At 40.0% G+C, this 13,941-nt stretch overlaps 1 protein-coding gene across 5 annotated transcripts in view; it reads left to right on the forward strand.

Moving 5' to 3' along the window:
- Positions 1–13,941, forward strand: part of tubd1 (tubulin, delta 1) — a 51,248-nt gene that overhangs the window by 19,645 nt on the left and 17,662 nt on the right. For 4 of the 5 annotated variants that reach the window (XR_011339997.1, XM_069884588.1, XM_069884589.1 and 1 more), the window contains 2 exons: positions 4,638–4,869; positions 10,136–10,300. Coding sequence is in view for 4 of the 5 variants with exons in the window: in XM_069884588.1 (XP_069740689.1) it covers positions 4,638–4,869; positions 10,136–10,300 (397 nt within the window). In the remaining variant the exon portion in view is untranslated. Of the gene's footprint in view, positions 1–3,306; positions 3,383–4,637; positions 4,870–10,135; positions 10,301–13,941 lie in introns of all 5 variants that reach the window. The other variant, XM_069884591.1, reaches the window with a different exon arrangement.

The raw sequence follows: 13,941 nt of genomic DNA on the forward strand, positions 1-13,941 counted from the left end.
TAGTCTTCTCTCCATTGAGGACATCTACAAGAAGTGGTGTCTTAAGAAAGAAGCCTCTATCGTTAACACTCTTCACACTGCTACCATCGGGAAGGAGGTACAGGAGCCTGAATACGAACAATCAGCGGCACAAAAATGGCTTCTTCCCCTCCACCATCAGATTTCTGAACGGATAATGAACCACAGACACTACCTCTCTTTCTCTTCTTTTGCACTATTATTTATTTTTTAAACGCAATTTATAGATTTAATATTTGCACCTTTAATGCTGCAAAACAACAAATTTCACGACACTTACGTACAATAAATTCTAATTGATTCTTTTTGTTTAGCTTTGTCTTGATAAAGGCTTTTGACTTAAAAGGTTGACTGACTATCTCTGCCCATGAATGTTATCAGACCTGCTGAATTCCTCTAACAATTCTTTGTTCAGTAACACTCTCAATGCTGCAATCAGCTCTCTTTATTTTAATGGGATCAGGCATGGTCCAAAAACCATGAATGCTGTGAAAACTAATTGGGAATGAGAATAAAGGGTATTAAAGAGGGTATATAGATTAGCTGAGTAAGTGGGTGATGACATAGCAGATGGAGTATGATGTGGTTATCCTTTCAAATTAACTATTTGTTGGGAGATTTTGATGTATGTCCACAAAGCTAAACTGCCATTACAGCTAGGAAGGTAAATTAAATATTGGCTTTACTGTTGGATAATGCAAGTACAGAGTAAAGATGACTTTATGTTATCATACTGGGTATTGATTATTATGATCTCCCTTCCTAAAATAGGATACTGTTGCCCGAGGGAGAGTGAAATTAAGACCCACCAAACTGGTTCCTGATCTGTAGGTCTGCCATGTGAGAAGAACCCAAGTATTAATTTTTAAATTATTTTTAGACATACAGCATGGTAACAGACCCTTCCAGCCCACAAGTTGTGCTGCCCAATTACACCCAATTTACATACATTTTAAACGGCGGGAGGGAACTGGAACACCCAGAGGAAACCCACGCAGACTCGGGGAGAACTTATAGACACCACTGGATTCAAGCCTAGGTTGCTGGCACTATAATAGCATTACACTACTACCTTATGTTACTCGAGCTGCCCTGTATCATAGACCTTGGCTTAGAATCCAGAAAAGTAAGATGTGACCTGAGTCAAATGTACAAATTCTCAGGAGAAAGGAGGATGTTTCCTCTTGCTGCAGAGTCTCAAACTGGGGATAAAATCTCAAAAGAAGGGTAGAGTATTTAGAAGACAACTGTGCTGTAGAGAGTGCAGAGGAGATTCACCAGAATCTCACAGTGGGTCGCAGTGGAGGGCATGAGATGTGGTGAGAAATTGGATTGTCTGGGATTATTTTCTCTGAAAAAAGGAGACCTGCTCGGAGTACACAAAATTGTGAGAGGCATTGATGGGGATGATGGTTCAAATCTTTTTTTTCATTTGTGGGGGTAATAAAGCAAGAGGGCATAGGTTTAACGAAGGAGGAAAGAGATTTAATGGGATCTAGTTAAACAAGAAATAATTACACAAAATTTTGGGAGAAACTCAAGTCACGCAACCTTCTTTATGTAACAAAGACGCAAGTTTTTATTTTAAAAAAAGAGTGGTTGATGTCTGAAATGCACTGCCAGTGAAGGAGTTAAATCACACATTGAAGTGGTGTTTAGACAGATATAAATAGGCAAGGTTAGTGTATGACTGTTTCAGCACCAGCGATAGGGGCCCGAGTTTGAATCCTGTGCTATCTATAGGGTGATTGTACATTCTCCTCGTGTCTGCATGGGTTTTCCTTGGGGGCCTCCGGTTTGCTCCCACTGTTTGAAATGTACCATCAATTGGGTGTAATTGGGTGGCGTAGGTTTGTGGGGCGAAACGACCTGTTACTGTGCTGTATGTCTGAATTTAAATTTAAGGCATAGAGGGATGAGTCCTAATGCTGGAAATTGGGGTTCATGTTGATGGGGAAAACATTCTGTATGGACCTTGAAGTTATTGAATGACAGAATAGGCTTGAGCCACACAGCCTGTTACCTCTGTTTTTTATGTGATCCAGAGTGGCACCCGAGTTCACCATTGATAGATGGAGGAACAGGAATATTGGCCCATTGGAGAGATGCTATATTTTGGATGAGATGCTGAACTGACTTCCATGAGTAGAAGTGGGGGATTCCATTACCACTGCTGAAAGAAGACTGATAATTGATCATTTGTTGCCATTGAATCACTTATTTAATTCCTCTCTGAATTAATGTTCTCTAGATTCTATAGTGAGAATACAGATTATCTCTGTATCAATAATAATAACGTACAAGAGATATTTAAATGTAATTCAGAAACACAGCACATTAACAGGCCCTTCCAGCCCTATGAGCCTGTGGTGCTCAAATACACTCATGTGACCAATTGACCATCGAGCCCCAGATGTCTTTGTTATGTGAGAGGAATCTGGAGGAAACCTAAGCGGTCACATTACAAGCTCCTTGCAGACAATTCTGGATTGAAATCTGGGTCACTGGTGCTGTAAAAGCATACTAACCCCTCCACAAACTATTTTGTGGGTCATGGAGAGAGAAACAGTTAAAATTGTAAATCAGAGACAGGTCATCAGAATACTTGATTAGTAGCCTATCTTTGAATAATCATCCAGTTTATTAACTTCTATTGTGCTTTTAATAGGATAACTGCATCTGTGCACATAGCTCCAAGTGTGGTTTAACCAAGGTTGCAAGTTTAAGACTACCTTTACTCTCAGTTCTACTTCTTAAGAACTGTATGATCTTATTAACCTACAATTCTGCAGTTGTAAAAGTTTGTGCATCTCTCCCCAAGAATATTTTTAGACCCTTATTTGCGAAGCTCTTTTAATTGTTCTCCCTGACACTATTTGATATTAAAGTTGCAAAATACAGGTCCACCAAGGCAAGTTTATGAACATTTTGTTCTATGTCAGACTCTTCCTTCAGATTGGTACTCGTTAAATTGAAATTGCATCCAATACAAATCATTTGCATAAACAGTTAATAAAAGTGTTCCCTGTGGAATACCATTTCTGACCAGATTTCAATTTGATTGACGACCTGGAACCAATGCTTACTGATTTGTTTTATAGCCATTTTGCTACAAATTCTCAAGTTCAAGTTTATTATCACCTGAATGTACAAATACAGCCAGATAAAATAGTGTTTCTCCGGACCTCAATCTCCAATGACACAGCATGTAATAATCACATACATACATAAAATTACAAAATAAATGTGTATAAATATTCTGAATAATTTACTTGGTTTCTTTTATAGAGACCCAAGGTTACAGATACTGTTCATCAAATTCACAGCCTCTGTGATGGTCACACCCTCTAATCTAGACAGTATCGTGAGTAATATCTTCCATACCCTTTCCTAAGCCTCCACATGCTTCCTGTAATGGGGAGCCCGGGATTGCAGCATCCTGGGAAATCTGTTTCATACTCTTTATTAAGATTACTAAGACTCCACATCCTTCCTGTAATGGGGCGATCAGGATTGCGTACAAAACCCCAGGTGCAGCCTAACCAAAGTTTTATATAACTGCAACACAACTTCCTTATTCTTACACTCTGTCCCAGCTGACAAAGGCAAGCATGCCATATCCCCCGTTTAAGAATCCTGTTGTTAAATGTATATTCCACCTTGTATTTGACCTCCCAAAGTACAAATAATAAACTCCTTCACTTATTTCTCTGCCCATATCTGTACCTGATTTATATCCTTTGATGGGCTTCTACACTGTTCACAGCTCCGCTAATCTATGTTTCATCTGCAGACTTACTAATCTACTTTTATTTATATCACAAACGACAAGGGTTCCATCACTGCCCCCTATAGAACACCACCAGACACAGACCTCCAGACAGCCCAGCACCCTTCTACCAATTCTTTTTTGTGTGCACGTGATTATTATGTGTTGTGTGAGAAACATCATCTGTGTGCACTGTAGTATGGAGAAACACTGTTTCATCTGATTGTATAAATACAATCGGGTGATGATAAACTAGATGAGAAAAGGATGGACAATCATAGATTGTTTTTATGGAGTACACTGCACTCTAATTGTTGCCAAACCAAAGTTTTATGTAACTGCAACATCAGTTCCCTACTTCACTACTCAATGCCCTGCACAGTGTTGATATTGCTGTAGGCTAGGGTGTCAAGACCAGGAATAACAATCTCAAAATAAGGGATCAGAACACAGGTGTTTTGTTGTAAATTCAACAGTAGAAATATAATTGAGTTCTGCATCTAGGCCTCAACATCATCAGAGTTGTGGGGGGGGGGGGGGGGGTGTTAATTAAGGGAACAGGGCAGCGGAATATGTTTACTGGGTAACATGGGGGGGGGGGGTTGTGAGTTCATTTCAGAAATAGGAGAGTAGGCACTGAGCTCAACAGTACATAGTTTTTGAGGATTGATGGAAGGGATTTCGATATGCAGCAGGGATCCAGCATGTATTAGAAAATTCCAGTGGGATGGTTGAAGAGATATTTCACTGGAATGACATAAGGAGCAAGGCATAGCAACAGGCAGTGGGGATTGCTTTGTCATTTTGTGTTTTTACATTTTTTTTTCTCAAGGAGAATTTTGTTTTTCAGGTAATTGTTCAGAATTACAATACATTGTTGACACTGTCTCACTTGTATCAGTCTTCGGATGCACTGCTCATTCATGAGAATGACATCATTCACAAGATTTGTTCACAGCTGCTGAATATAAAGCAGATCTCCTTCATGGACATTAACAAAGTAATTACTCACCAACTTGCAAGTGTCTTGCAACCAGCATATACCAGATGCCACGTGACTAAATATGGATCAAATCCTCTTGGTAAGAAGTAACCTTTTTGTATTTAACTGTGCTGTTTCCTGTTAATTCCTTTCCCAATTTAATTATTTCTCGTACCTTCACAATCAGGCGGGGACTCAGTTGAGGGCATGCGTTTCATGGTGGGAAAATAAGGAACCTAATCAGGAACAAGAGAAGGTAATTCAGCCTCTGAAGCCTGCTCTACCGTTCAATAACGTTGTAATCTCTATTCTACGTTATTGATTCTGCCCTCCCATGCACCTGGTGATGACTGGCCCCCTCCACCATATTCCAATAGCTACACCATCTGAAGTTTGTAGTCTTGCACAACCCCACCACCAAGGTTTCCCACAGTAAAACCCGGTGCGCTGTGGTAAGGAAACTATGGCAAAGATACTTTGGGATAAGGTGCCTGTAGTAAGATTAGGAACAGTCAACATGGCGTTCTGAGGGGCAGTTAGCGTCTTAACAATTTGTTTTTTAATGATGTGCCAAAGATGGTTAATGAGGTGTATGACAGTGGATGTTGTACATGTGGACTTTAAGGCATTTGACAAAGTCCCTCATGGTGAACACATTCAGAAGGTGTAGATCCATGGAGAACTGACAGTTTGGATGTGAAATTTGCTGGCTCATGGAAGGTGGGGTTATGTAGTGGATGTCTGCTATTTGGGCTGGCAGCCTATGACAATGCTATTCCACAGGGATTGGTGTTAATGAATAGCTAAGTGAATAAGAAAAATGACCTGATTTCCAAAAGGTATCAATTTAAAGATGACACATTTCTTTAATACTTCAAGCAAGTTATTTTTTATTTCCATCTTTTACGGTTTCAAAAAAAGGAAAAGGGCCTGAAGCAAAGGTTTGGGTACTCTGCATGGTCAGTGCTTAGTAACACCCCCTTTGACAAGTATCACAGCTTGTAAATGCTTTCTGTAGCCAGCTATGTGTCTTTCAATTCTTATTTGGGGGATTTGCACCCATTCTTCCTTGCAAAAGGAAGATTCTGTGAGATTTTTGGGCCGTCTTGCATGCACTGCTCTTTTGAGGTCTATCCACAGTTTATCGATGATGATTAAGTCAGGGGATTGTGAGGGCCATGGCAAAACCTTCAGCTTGTGCCTCTTGAGGTAGTCCATTGTGGATTTTGAGGTGTGCTTAGGATCATTATCCTGTTTTAGGGTTAGGGTTCAGCTTCAGCTTTTTTTTAATAGATGCTGTAAATTTTGCTTCCAGAATTTGCTGGTATTTTAATTGAATTCATTCTTCCCTCTACCAGTGAAATGTTCCCCGTGCCACTGGCTGCAACACAAGCCCAAAGCATGATCGATCCACCCCCATGCTTAACAGTTAGAGAGGTATTCTTTTGCTCATTGCAACCAAAAGGTTCAATTTTTACTTCATCATTCCACAAGTTTCCAAAATGCATCAGGCTTATTTATATGTTCCTTTGCATACTTCTGAAGCTGAAGTTGTGGTGAGGATGCAAAACTGTTTTCTTCTGATGACTTTTTTGTAAATTGTTTTATTTTTCACACTTTGAACTATATTGACCAAAATACACATAAACATTTCCCTCTTGAATATACACAGTGTCATTTTCTCCCCTTTCCCCCCCTCCCTTCTCTCCCTCCTTCACCCCCCCTCCCCACCCACTAAACGTTCAACATATACAATACATTGAACCCATTAAACAATGTCATCACACAATGACTCTTCCATGAAGGTCATATTTGCCCAGGTGTTGCTGCTCAGTCGAACAGGGCACCACCACTTCAGAGTCTGCTAAGTCTTTCTGAAGGTCTTTTGCAGTCAAACAGGGGTTTGATTTGCCTTTCGAGCAATCCTATGAGTAGTTCTCTTGGTCTTCTAGACCTTAACTTGACTTTCTCCGTTCCTGTTAATTGCCATTTCTTAATTACATTATGAACAGAGGAAATGGCCACCTGAAAACAGTTTGTTATCTTCTTATCGCCTTCTCCTGCTTGGTGGGCATCATTTATTTTAACTTACAGAGTGCTAACACTTGCTTAGAGGAGTCCATGGCTGTAACTGTTGGGACAAGGTTTGAGGAGTCAGGATATTTATAAAACCTTGGCCATTCCTAATGATGAGGTGAACTATAGCCCTAACAAGCTAATTAAGGTCTGAGTCCTTGGTAAAAGTTATTTGAGAGCTCAAATCTCTTGGGGTGCCCAAATTTTTGCATCGTGCTCTTTTCCTTTATTTCACTCAAAAATTGTCCAAAATAAAAATAATACACTAATGTGGAAAATAATATGTCATTATATCTTTATGACTTCTGGAGATCTCTCTCTCATATATATATATATACACACACACACACACACACACACACACACACACACACACACACACACACACACACACACACACACACACACACATATCAACATACATATATATATAATATATATATTATATATATATATATATATAATATATATTATATATATATATATAATATATATATATTTTATATATATATATATATATAATATTTTTCAACCAGTTTACCTATCTCGGCTGCACCATTTCATCAGATGCAAGGATCGACAATGAGATAGACAACAGACTCGCCAAGGCAAATAGCGCCTTTTGAAGACTACACAAAACAGTCTGGAAAAACAACCAACTGAAAAACCTCACAAAGATAAGCGTATACAGAGCCGTTGTCATACCCACACTCCTGTTCAGCTCCGAATCATGGGTCCTCTACCGGCACCACCTACGGCTCCTAGAACGCTTCCACCAGCGGTGTCTCCGCTCCATCCTCAACATCCATTGGAGCGCTTTCATCCCTAACGTCGAAGTACTCGAGATGGCAGAGGTCGACAGCATCGAGTCCACGCTGCTGAAGATCCAGCTGCACTGGATGGGTCACGTCTCCAGAATGGAGGACCATCGCCTTCCCAAGATCGTGTTATATGGCGAGCTCGCCACTGGCCACCGTGACAGAGGTGCACCAAAGAAAAGGTACAAGGACTGCCTAAAGAAATCTCTTGGTGCCTGCCACATTGACCACCGCCAGTGGGCTGATAACGCCTCAAACCGTGCATCTTGGCGCCTCACAGTTTGGCGGGCAGCAACCTCCTTTGAAGAAGACCGCAGAGCCCACCTCACTGACAAAAGGCAAAGGAGGAAAAACCCAACACCCAACCCCAACCAACCAATTTTCCCCTGCAACCGTGTCTGCCTGTCCCGCATCGGACTTGTCAGCCACAAACGAGCCTGCAGCTGACGTGGACTTTTTACCCCCTCCATAAATCTTCGTCCGCGAAGCCAAGCCAAAGAAAAAAAATATAATATATATATATATTTATATAGACACACACATACACAAATATATATACATGTGCAAACATATCACACACACACATATATATATATATAGAGACACACACACACACACACACACACACACACACACACACACACACACACACACACACACACACACACACACACACACACACACACACACACACACACACAGTGAATGATAATGACTTTGGATTTACTAGCCATGAAGATATGTGATACTGGATAGATACTGGAAGGATATTAACTTGCTGAGTTATAGATATGGAACATGAGGCTGACTGGAGAGCGGTGCTGCTAACCAACATGGATTCAGTGAATACCTCAGCCTCTGCCTGGGATTATTCATTAAATCTTCTTTGTCTGCTTTGAGAAGAAGAACCAAACTATGCCTACTGGAATCCCTAAAAAAGCTGAGGACCCTGTGATATCTGTCTCTGAGGGTGACGTCAGAACATCATCACTCAAGGCAACAGGGCTTAACGGCATTCCTGGCAGGATAGTGAAAATCTGCACCAACCAACTCATTGGAGTGTTCATGGACATTTTCAACCTCTCATTGTGGCAGTCAGAGGTTCCCACCTGCTTCAAAAGGGCATCAATCATCCCAGTACTGAAGAAGAGTAGTGTGGGCTGCCAAAACGACTACTGCCTGGTAGCACTAACTTCTACTGTGATGAAATGCTTCTGGTCATGGCCAGAATTAACACATACCTAAGATCTGGACATGTTGCATTTTGCCTATGATCACAATTGCTCCACAGCAGATGCAATTATCGCTGGCTCTCCACTCAGCTCTGGATCATCTCGAAAACTGCAATTACTACAACTCGGCCTTCAATACCATTTTTCTCTCAGTGCTGGTCAAGAAGCTTAAAAACTCTAGGCCTCTGAACCCCACTCTGTAACTGGATCCTTGACTTTCTCATTGGAAGACCACAGTCAGTACGAATTGGAAATGTCTCCTCCTCACTGATTATCAACACAGCTGCTCCCCAAGGATGGATGCTTAGCCCACTGGTCTACTCATTATACATCCATGACTGTGTGGCCATGCACAATTCTAATGCTGTCTACAAGTTTGCCGATGACACCACAGTTGTCAGCAGAATCAGAAATGACAATGAGAAAGCGTACAGGAGGGAAATAGATCAGCTCTTTGAAAGGTGCAATGACAACAACCTTGTGCTCAGCATCAGCAAAACCAAGGAGATGATTGTGGACTCCAGGAGAAAGTCAGGTGAACTTGATTCAGACCTCATCGAGAGCTCAGTAGTGAAGAGGGCCAAGAACTTCAAATTCCTGGGTATCAACATCTCCTAGTATGTCCTGAGCCTCCATGTTGAAGCAATCACAAAGCAGGCTCGCTAGCGGCTATACTTTTTGAGGTGCCTGAGGAGATTCGGTATGTCACCAAAGAGTCTTGTAAACTTCTGTAGGTGTACTGTGAAGAGCATTCTGGCTGATTGCATCACTGTCTGGTATGGAGGCACCAACTCTCAGGACAAGAATAAACTCCAGAGGGTTGTTAACTCGGCCTGCGACATCACAGGCACCAGACTTTACTCCATCGAGGACATCTACATGAGGCGGTGTATTAAAAAAGCAGCCTCTATTCTCAAAGCCCTCCACCACCTGCTCTCTTCACTCTGCTACCATCGGGAAAAAGGTACAGGAACCTAAAGATGAGCACTCAACAGCATAAGGTCAGCTTCCCCATCAGATTCCTGAATAATAAATGAGCCAAAGCCACTGCCTTACTTTTTGTGCAATATTATTTTTAACTTTAATAATAATGTTGTAAGATGTTTATAATATGAATGTTTGCACTATGAACCTGCCGCAAAACATCAAATTTCATGACTTGTTCACCTCAAATAATTTTGTTTCTGATCATTGCCTTAAAGAGAGCAACTGATCTTTGATTTTTTTTCTCCACCTGCAGGTGATCTGCTGGAAAGTTTGGTAACACATCCAGAGTATAAATTACTCAGCCCGATGAACATCCCACAGATGTCTGACACCTCTTTGCAGTTCAGTACCTTTGCCTGGCCAGGGCTTCTGAAGCATCTAAGACAAATGTTGATTGCCAACACAAAAATGGAAGCAGGTCAGTGATTGACTATTCCACAAAAGCCTGAAGCAGCACATTCATCCCAATCAGAGGACCCTCTTCAATATTAATCCTATTTCCCAGAATTTGGTCCCGAGACAATTCAAATGCTAATCTAGACACCAATTCTGTCAGAGATCCAGCAACCATTCTCTCAGTCAGTGCATTCAAGGTACTTGCCACTCTCTGGGTAAAGAAGGTGCCCCTTGCATTCGACCCTAAATGTGTCCTTGTAGTCGACTGCTGCAAAGAAACATACACACTCACTGTATGGGAGATGAAGATCTGAGATTTATTGAGGCTAGAAAGGCTCCTTTTTTTACAGTTTGAGTTCCCACCATTTGTTTGATTGAATTAATAACAATAGTGGGCGGGAACATTCTTGCATGTGAATATCCTTCTTCCCCAGCCTGTTATTGATCTGTTAGCTGGGCAGCTTAGCCAGTGCCATTTTAGGGCTGCTGGCCTTATACTGCTCCAGCTTTCAACCGTGCCGGTTCGCTGTGTTAAGGTACGTGTTACAGTGTGTAAAGCTGCTGTTGACTACTGTGCAATGTGCTGGCTCGATCTCCGCAGTGGCGGGCCGCCACATCCTATAATTTTACCCACCTCTGATAGGGGAAATTCTTTCCTGCAGTCCACCCCTCATAATGTTATGTACCTCAATCACTTCTTCACACTAGACCCAGCTTCTACAGTCTCTCCTTGGAGCTAACTGCTCCTTGCCAGGCAAAGTACTGGTGAATCTCTTCAGCATCTTCTCCAGCACTATCACATTCTTCTGAAAGCATTTTGAACAGAGCATAGATAAATTGGATGCTCACAGTTCCCCCCCCCCCCCCCCCCACTCCCAAGGGAAACTAAAGACTAAAACAAAAGGCATTTTTGTTAGATTTAATGTGAGAGAGTAAATATTTAAAAGGGATCTGAGGGGCAACCTTTTCACATGAGGCTAGTAGGTATATGGAATGACCTGCCAAATTAGTTGGTACAATTACACAGTTTGTAGGACATATGGCACATGTATAGGAAAAGTTGAGTCAAGTTTATTGTCATCTGATTACACAAGTACAACCCAATGAAACAATGTTCTCCAGTCCCCGGTGCAAAACACACAACACCACCAGGCATAACATACATACAGACAAACCATACATATGCAGGGGAAGTATAGAGAAAGGGATATAGGTCAAATTCAGGCAAATGGGACTCCCTCAGGTAGACAACTTAGCTGGCATGGAAAAAGGGCCTGTTTCCAGCTGTGATATATGCCTGGAACACACTGCATTTTTGTATGTCTGGCAATGAATTTGAGCTTGAACTCAACTGATACTTCAACAAGTGGAGGGATGTGGATATTGTGCAGAAAAAAGGGGATGAGGTCTGATAGGTGCAGACGTGGACCGAATCACTAATTCCTGTGCTGTCTTCTTTTATGTTCTACTTTTTTTAAAAAAAAATTATTTTTCACACTGTGAACCATATCAATCAAAATACATACAAACATTTCCCTCTTAAATATACACAGTGGCATTTTCTCCCCTTTTTTCCTCCCTACCTTCCCTTCCCTCCTGCCACTCCCCTCCAAACCCATTAAACGTTCAACATATACAATACAATAAAACTATTAACAATGTCATCACACAATGAAAATAAACAAGAAAATTGTGTCATCTCCTTTTATATACTGGATCAAGTCATTTTTTCGTCTTATTATTTTAGGGGGTGGAGGTCCGAGGCAAGCCCTCTCTGTTATGTTCCATGTACGGTTCCCAAATTTGTTCAAATAATGTAACTTTATTTTTTTAATTATATATTATTTTTTCCAATGGAATACATTTATTCATTTCCATGTACCATTGCTGTACTGTCAGGCTCTCTTCTGATTTCCAAGTTGACATTATACATTTTTTTGCTACAGCTAAGGCTATCATAATAAATCATTTTTATGCTTCGTCCAGTTTGAGGCCTAATTCTTTACTTTTTATATTACTTAGAAGAAAGATCTCTGGATTTTTTGATATGTTGCTTTTTGTGATTTTATTTAATACCTGATTTAGATCTTCCCAAAACTTTTCCCACTTTCTCACATGCCCAAATTGCATGTACTGTTGTTCCCATTTCCTTCTTACAGCGAAAACATCTATCTGATAATGTTGGTTCCCATTTATTTAACTTTGGGGCGTGATATATAACCTGTGTAACCAATTATACTGTATCATGCATAACCTTGTGTTTATTATACTCTTAATAGTTCCAGAGCATAACTTTTCCCATGTTTCATTTTTTATCTTGATGTTTAAATCTTTTTCCCACTTTTGTTTGGGTTTATACCTTATTTCATCATTTTTCTTCTCTTGCAGCTTAATGTACAAGTTCATTATAAATCTTTTTATTATCATTGTTTCTGTAATCACATATTCAAAGCTGCTTCCTTCTGGTAATCTCAGTCTGTTTCCCAATTTATCTTTTAAGTAGGCTTTCAGTTGATGGTATGCAAACATTGAACCATGAGTTATTCCATATTTGTACTTCATTTGTTCAAATGTTAATAAATTATTTTCCAAAAAACAATTTTTTATTCTTTTGATTCCTTTTCTCTCCCATTCTCTAAAGGAAAGGTTATCTATTGTGAAAGGGATTACCTGATTTTGCGTCAATAATAATTTTGGTAGTTGGTAATTTGTCTTTTTCTTTTCTAAGTAAATCTTCTTCCATATATTGAGTAAATGATGCAGTACTGGTGAGCTTTTATATTGCACCAGCTTTTCATCCCACTCATAAAGTATATGTTTCGGTACCTTCTCCCCTATTTTATCTAGCTCTATCTTAGCCCAGTCTGGTTTTTCCCTTATATGATAAAAACCTGATTAATACCTTAAATGTGCTGCTTATAATAATTTTTAAAGTTTGGTAACTGCAAACCACCTTGGTTGTACCACTCTGTTAATTTATCTAACACAATCCTTGGTTTCTCCCCCTTCCCATAAAAATTTCCTTATTATTCTCTTTAGTTCATTGAAGAATTTCTCTGTTAAGGGAATTGGTAACGTTGAAATAAGTATTGTATCCTTGGGAAGACATTCATTTTAATGCAATTCACCTGCCCTATCAACACTAGTGGCAATTCTTTCCAATGTTCCAAGCCTTCCTGTAATTTCTTTATTAATGGCTGATAATTTAATTTGTACAGGTGGCTTAAATTATTATCTAATCTAATACCTAGGTATTGGGTTGCTTGTGTTTGCCATTTAAATGGTGATTCTTTTTAAAATTCTGTATAATCCACATTACTCATTGGCATCGCTTCACTTTTATTTCTGTTGATCTTGTACCCTGGTATTTCTCCATATTCCTTCAATTTCTTATGTAGTTCTTTTATTGATATTTCTGGTTCTGTTAAGTATACTATGATGTCATCTGCAAATAAACTGATTTTATACTCCTTCTCCTTTATTTTTATCCCTTTTATTTTATTTTCTGTTCTTATCAGTTCTGCCAATGGTTTTATTGCTAAAGCGAACAGTGAGGGAGATAGTGGACATCCCTGCCTAGTTGACCTACTTAATTTAAATTGGTTCAATACATATCCAGTTACTGTTACCTTCGCCAGTGGTCCATTATATAATACTTAAATC

Source organism: Narcine bancroftii, chromosome 6 (assembly GCF_036971445.1).
Source record: "Narcine bancroftii isolate sNarBan1 chromosome 6, sNarBan1.hap1, whole genome shotgun sequence".
Classification (NCBI taxonomy): domain Eukaryota; kingdom Metazoa; phylum Chordata; class Chondrichthyes; order Torpediniformes; family Narcinidae; genus Narcine; species Narcine bancroftii.